The following is a 7,603-nucleotide window of genomic DNA, read 5'->3' as shown; positions in this document are numbered from 1 at the left end:
ATCTTCATATCTGAACCAAATAAAGGAATTTTAAGCTTAAACAGACGGTGGTGACCAGCAGGGGAAGGTTTGGGGAAAGCTATAGGAAGAAGATGGGTGAAGGGGGAATCCCTTCACACATCTAAGGGTTGGGTATGTGGGTAATTATAGTGAGAATGGTGGGGCTAGTTTGGTCATAATTCATCAAACAAGGGTATTTTTGTCATTTAAGTTTCAATTTTGAATTATATAACAGATAGTAACTCACTTTGTTATGTGTAACTAACTAGTAATTCTAGATGTCACAAGCAATTATTGGCACTTAAGGTAGGGGTTTCACCCCCACTTAAGGGAGTCACAAGTAAAAAACTACAAATGAAAATTAGAGGTTGGAAGTATGCATATATAAGAAAATCAATTGCCAATAGAGAATGGGTATAGGAACATATAATCCAAAGAGTAATATCTCATATACATGAAACAAAGAAATTAAATCTTTTTGTAGATAGATGACATGATCATATAAGTGGAATGCCATATTATCATCAAATTCTCATCACTTATTGTATGATGTTCAAAGTAACCTTCATCCAATATTAATCCCAAAGATTACTTTGATGCGCTTAAATGTGGACATTTAGTTTCATTATTAGTGGAGAGAAGCTTGATCCATCTTACTTATGTAAATTCATAGAGATGGGAAGGAAGTCGAGGGCTTAGGAGGACTTCCAACGGGTGTTCCCTGGGCAAAGTTAAACTAATGCCCTCAGTCATATCCACAGGCAAATTAGAAGGTGTTTGCATATTGAATCCATGAAGCAAGCGAGCAGTCGTCAAGTTCATAGTCTGTAAGGCGAAAGTGATACCAGGGCATGATCTTCTGCCTGACCCAAAAGGAATCAACTCAAAGCTTTTTCCACGTACATCTATATCAGCATGAGTTGTTAGAAACCTCTCTGGCTGGAATTCCGAAGGGTTGACCCACACATGTGGGTCTCGGTGTATCTTCCAGGCATTCACCAACACACGAGTTCCTTTTGGGACTTTAAAGCCACTTACAAAGCAATCTTCTATGGCTGCATGAGGGACTAAAAGTGGTCCTGCTGGATATAGACGAAATGTCTCTTTGATTATTGCTTGGAGATACACAAGGTTTTCAATGTCTTTCTCTTCCACATTCCTATTCTTTCCAACTTGATAATCCAATTCTTCTTGAGCTTTTGTTAGGACTCTCTTGTTGTTTAAGAGCAATGAAACAAGCCATGAAAGGGAAATTGAAGTGGTATCCGTTGCAGCTAAGAACAAATTCTGCAAAACAGATTCCGATTTACTGTAAATATTAGGAGGTTGAACAAAATGAATCTTATTGATTTACTACATGCACTTTCTATTAGTAGTCAATCATGTCGAATTTCTTACCAAAAAAAAAAAATTCATGTTGAATTTTCATTTACCCTTTGGAATATTAATATTATTAATAAAGATTATTATTTTTAAATGCATTTATTGAACTGAAACCAGGTTTGCCCTTTTATTTGTTGTATTAATGTTACAATAATGTACTGTCTTATTATATTTTTCATCATTAGGTTCATAACTATGATTCAAGTCATGAATGCAAATCAATTCTGATTCAATATTATAAATGTTTTAATTAACCTATGTTCTTGACACAACTTTTTCATCGGATGCATAGATGTTTCTTCTGTCCCTCATTTCCTTGGTGATAGCTAGCTATGCCAATCACACTAGCTTATAGATTATCATAAAATCAGATTATACTTATAAGTTTGATCTATGATGTGTGTTTCTTTAATCCCTTACAAAACTATACTTCTTCTTTTCGTTCTAGGTCTATATTTAATTATTTTTAAGTTTTATGCCAAATATTACCATGGACGCTAGGTCCCAAATAAATAATTTAAACGAGATGCTCGTGTCGAGTATGGAATTCACTAAACCCGGGGCTCGACGTCGGCCTAGGTCGGGGTACGGGTTTATATCTGATTCGAACAGACCTTCAGGATAAGCCACCAAGGATAAGGCAGATTTTGCTTGGCAGCAGCACTGCTCCCAGCAGTCAAAATGTATTTTGGAGTTCAAAGCAAATCTGGACCGTTGAATAAAGTATTCATTCAATGGCCCAGATTTTCTCTGGACCCAAAATTGAATCTGAACCATGCTCTGCTGCTCCCAAGCACTTCCAAAAGGCTCCAGTTGTTTGGTTCTAGAGAGGTCAACCCAGTTCAATGAAGGAGTCTGATTAGGTCGCAATAGTAAGAAAGAAGAAAAATAGGATAATGACCAAAAACAACTAAAACAAATTAATGAATTACTTTGAAACTTCTTGAAGAAAAGAGAGAGAAACACTAAATACCAGTGCAGTGGCCTTCACTACCGAGTCACGACTATGGCCGTGTAACTGAGCATCTTCTTCAAGAATAGAAAGCATGGCATCAATGAAGTCTTGCTGATCATCACCCTTAGCTTTCCCAGATAGCCTATTTTGCAGATGCTCTTGTAGCCAACTCTCAGCAAGCAAATCCATGTCCTCAGCAGTCTTCTTCATTGCCCTTTGTTTCCCATCCCAATCTAACCATGATAGGAAGCTTGGGAGCACATCTGAAGCACACGAGATGCCTATGCATTTAAAGAAATCAACTATGGTACTTTGGATCTTCAATACCTCTTCGTCGTTCGCATCATGAACAACACTGAAATATCGCTTTCCAGCAATCATTTTGAGAACAATATTCATGGTTAGATCTCGAAAAAGCCGACTTATTTCAAACTTAATCTGGCTCTCATTGTTTCTCGCACAATGCTCATATAGGTCTTTGATACAAGTGGTGATCTCTGCATATCGTACATGCTTGAGTGACTCAAGCCGGCGGTTTGAGAGCAGCTCGCAAACAACCAACTTGCGTACTTCACGCCAGTATGGTCCATAAGGTGCCAAACCAAACAGAGCATAATCATAGCTCAAGTGGTCGCTTGAAGCACTTCTTGGACGGCTTGCAAGAGCTTTATCATTAATGGTGAAGCACTCTTTTGCCAACTCCCAGTTGTTGATGACCAGTGTTCGATGAACACCAAATCGGAGGGTAAAGGCTGGTCCATGTTTGTCAGCCATGGCTGAAAGTGTTCGAAAGAGTGGCTGAGGGGCTGTAAACTGAAGGAGATGGCCAAGTATAGGCCATGCACCAGGTGGTTCTGGAGCCTCTGTGGCCTTACTCTTGTTAAGAAAGCTACCTTTTGCGATCCATAGACAGTAGAAGAGAACTAAAGCTACTAGACCAACGATAGCTTGGATAGCTTGGAGTTGCAACAACATATCCATAACTTTCTTTTGCTACAGAAGCCTCATCCTCTCGTCTCTTGTGACAATATGTGAAGAATCTCAAGAACAGAGATAAATATAAATAGGTGAACTAGAGCTCAACTCCTAGACAGACATTGAAATCAAAATTAGCGAATAGAAAAAGAAGTTGGATTATCTTTCTTTTTCTTAATCCTCTTCTAATATTATCCTGTTATGAGAGGTAAAGGACACTGGTGCAACCCTACTGGTTGACACTCTCCCAATCTCCTTATAGTTTTGTGGACGAAATTTTCTAAGAGAAACCAAGCTAATTTGTCGTGTGCTGAATATTTTCTGTCGTTCAGCATGGCATATGCTAGATATTTTCGGTCACATTTTTTGTTGCACCCACGCATTAATTCACAGACTAATTGATATGCAAGGATAAGATGGCAGCAGATCCTCTTGTTCTTTTACCAATATTTTTCCAATAAACTCCTTCTCTTCTCCCCTCAAAGGCTTAAAAATTTAGGTAAGAATCTCTTCAATTCCATTAGAGCTGAATGTTTTTTTATTAGTTAACACGAAAGAGATAAATAAGCCATTTGTTAAATACATAAGAAAAAACTCCCCTTTTTTTTTTTAATGGAAAAAAGAAAGGAACTACATTAGAGAAGCTACGTCATAGTTACAGCTAGGTTCTCAAAACCTTTGATTGGAGCCAATCTGGAAGGTAGTTAGTAAACCCTACATGACTACAAAAAGTTAATAACATTGATGAAACAGACGTTAAAATAGGGACCATCTCCAGTGGTCACGGTCTCCATGGATAAGGTAACCGAGTGTACACCATTCATCAATATCGGAAAAAACAACATTGATCTCCATCTTCATTAAGAGCTGCTGCAAGTTAAAGGCCTTGATAAAGCGTGATAAGCAAAAGGAAAAGCTATTGATTGTGTCATGAAACTCCTCGTTGCAAAAGCTACACAACAACCATCATGTAACATTGATTTTTTAGCTATATATATATATATATATATATATATATATATATATCCACTTATACCCACTGGCTCCACTCTTTAGATATAACCCATGGAAAGTGAGAATTCCATGAGTTCCATGAAAACATTTCACTGCTACCCTACTAGCTAGCTGGTTGACATCTAAAGAAATAATGAAATAAAAGAAGGGTATTTTGGTCTCAAGAATTGGATTTGAATCGAATCCAATAGCAACATATAGATTTTTCAGATTTGTCATATGCTGAATATTTTTGGTCACCTTTTGTTGCATCCCCACATTAATTCACTGACATGTCTGTCTTTTTTCCTTTTGGTAATAATTCATTGACATGTTGATGAAAGGATGATCCTTTTGTTGTTGTTGGTTTCTAGTTTATTTTATTTTATTTATCTATTGTAGTTCTAGAATCCTCCACCTTCGGTTGAACTGTGAATTGATACATTCTCCAATGGTTGGTTTAATGATATACACCAAGAAAACAAGTGAGGGAATCAGTGGTTGGTTAGCCGCCTTTGAAGGTCAAGTTAAGCAAAGAGAAACACTAGTCCTCCCAGCGAGGAGTAATTAGCCGAGTAGAGTAGATGCTAGGTAGGTTTAGGGAATAAATGAGCATTACCAGATCCTTTGGTGGTTGGGGATATTTAGATCCTTACTTGACGATTATGGACTGTTGGATGGATGAGGGCTAATCTTCCTCTTTTAGTGAGGTTGCCACGTCAAATATGCTCTTGTACTTGGCACAGGACTGGCAGGGGATGTGACATGTCTTTCCTTGAAGGCCTGACAAGTCGATGGGAAATAGCCTCCAGGTGGATATCCTAATGCATATGGTGCATTTAATATACGTATGGAAAATTAAATGCGTCTCTCTTGAACAATAAATGTTGCATTATTTAATGCATCGGCAATGGGTAGGGGTATAAACAGACCGGATTCAGATCGGATAGCGGTAATACATATTTGCATCTTATTATATTCGAACGGATTCGGATAATATCCTATCGATTTTCGGACGGATTCAGTCGGATTCGGATGATCGAAAATCAGATAGTTATTTTCTTAAGTAGATTCTTCTAAATGGGTATGAACACAGGTTTAATACAAGTTTTCGACTACCTGTTTACATCTTTACCATTCTATTTGTAAAAGCTAGGTGTGAAATATAAGAATTTAGCAATTTTGGTAGCTATTTTAGTAGCAAATCTAGAAAAATAGTCACATATCACAGGCAATAATTTATAATAATAATAATAATAATAAACCTAAATAAGTAACTTAATCGGATAATTTTATCGGACGGAGAATAATCGGTAGTAAAGGAGTATACCGTATCCACATCCTATTAGTAATCGGATGAATTTGGAAACCTCTAAATGGATGCGGATGCGAATTCGGAAGTGGATTTCGGTTATCCATTTACACCCCTAAACTGGAGGTCACATAAGACAAAAGCTTAGTCTATCCTTGGTTTTGTGTGAGGATCGAGGTATCTTTAGGAAAGAACGTCTTCAGCATAGGAAAGTTCAATAATCTTGCCCCCTACTTGGAGAGTGGTCTAATTCCCAACCTTCGTTTGGTAGGACTTTACCCAACAACTGCGGAGAACCCAACAGACGTGCTTGAGTGCCGTGAGGGAAGAGTGACTGAGACCGCTCAAAGAAGACTGGTGTATGACTTAATGCATATCTATCATAGAGACTTCATGATAGAGTTAGAAGCATAATATCATAATCATTCATATATCATATCATTGTCATTAATTAGATTATCGATATTCATGTTATATATGTGGTGTGGAATCTTGTGAATGAATGTATGGTATGATGTTGGGTTGACGTCACTGAGTTCTATGGACTCATTCCTTTTTATATGTCTTTTTCTATTAGATTATACTGCAGGTTATGAGGACTTCTTCCAAATGGAGGATTCGCGGCCGACATATCTTCTTGAAAGAGTGACCAGAGAAGAAGTGGACGCGCATGGAGCTTCATGTCTGTGTTAAGACTGTCCTTATGGGGTTGGATTCCATTAGAGAATTAGTTAGTTTATTTTTCCGCTGTGAATAAAACTATCCTTTTTTCTTAAAACTCTAATGTTATACCTTTTGATTTGAAGTAATGGATGATTGTAATCATTACTTCAGATTTGATAACTTTACATGAGAAACTTGATTTATTCTTGTTCATTTGATTTTATTATATCACATGTTGTATGGAATTGTCACTGAACCTAGGTCTTGCGGTATATCAGTTCCACTTGTATTCGGGTATGACCGGATCTGGCTGGGTGGGGTGTGACAGTAGAAATTCAGGTCCATTATTTTTTCCATGTCTTCTTCATCCCAAATACCTTCAAATGATGAGGCAAGCCTTCGCCATTGCCCTCAAATTTTCCACGTCTTCTTACATTTGATGAGAGGGCTAATGGTTTGGGTGCCGATGAGTTTCTCTTATACTTCAACTCCATGCTAGGTGGTCTAAGAGTCCCCTTCCACCCTTTCATTATGCAAGTCTTGTACTAGTTTAAGTTGAACCTTGATATGGTTGTGTTGAATGGCTGGAGGATCCTTACTGGCTTATTTGGGTATTGCAAAAACTTGGAAGTCGAACCCACATTGATTCTCTTCCAATGGATCACATGCTAAAGGACCTCCCACAAAAAGGGCGGTACTATTTTAATAAGAGGGGGATGGCTATCACTAATTTCACTGTCTTTGTAGAGTCTTCCCTCTAGTAATAAAGGCTGAAGGGACCGATATATAGCCTGCTGGCCTCCTCAAGAATGTGCAGTTAGCGATTGGCCATTTATTTTCAAAGATACTCAACACACCCTCAACAAGAAACAATCCTTGACAAAGTCCGAGCAGCTCACCTATGAAAAATTCTTTCAGCTCAAGACGAAATCTGTCTACGATTAAGAGATAGAATATGTTGCACGTCTGATGGTTTGGGGGATCTTGGAGGCTGAGCCCCCGAGCACTTTCCTTGTCTATATCATGTATATTGTATGCCAATGAATTACTAATATCTTGGTTGATCTCTTCTATAGCTCCAAAAATGTACAACAAGAGACTCTTCTCTTAAAGTAAGAGTGGTTGACTCATAGTATATGAGTCATGTACAAAAACCAAAGGGAAGCTGGACGACCCCTTTGTTGATAGGTTCAAACTCTCCTCAATTGGTCGCAAAGACCATCCTGGATCCCTAACTCAAAATCTTGGAAGAGTTGAACATTGAGGCTTGAAGGGCATCATGAAAACTGGCTCTAAGGAAGAAAAAGCTTTGCCAAGTCAGC

The 7,603-nt window shown here is 38.0% G+C and overlaps 1 protein-coding gene across 1 annotated transcript; it reads right to left on the bottom strand.

Moving 5' to 3' along the window:
- Positions 1–319: 319 nt before the first annotated feature.
- On the bottom strand, positions 320–3,457 carry LOC149011915 (vinorine hydroxylase-like). Its single transcript, XM_089162182.1, has 2 exons — positions 2,357–3,457; positions 320–1,287 (listed from the first exon to the last, which is right to left on the bottom strand). Exons 1-2 carry the CDS (start codon positions 3,317–3,319, stop codon positions 658–660), a joined length of 1,593 nt encoding a protein of 530 aa, XP_089018308.1. The 5' UTR covers positions 3,320–3,457; the 3' UTR covers positions 320–657.
- Between the last annotated feature and the right edge of the window lie 4,146 nt (positions 3,458–7,603).

This window comes from Hakea prostrata, chromosome 7 (assembly GCF_041222555.1).
Source record: "Hakea prostrata isolate BN-2017 chromosome 7, UWA_Hpros_2, whole genome shotgun sequence".
In the NCBI taxonomy this organism is placed as follows: domain Eukaryota; kingdom Viridiplantae; phylum Streptophyta; class Magnoliopsida; order Proteales; family Proteaceae; genus Hakea; species Hakea prostrata.
This window is presented reverse-complemented; position numbering and strand designations above follow the sequence as displayed.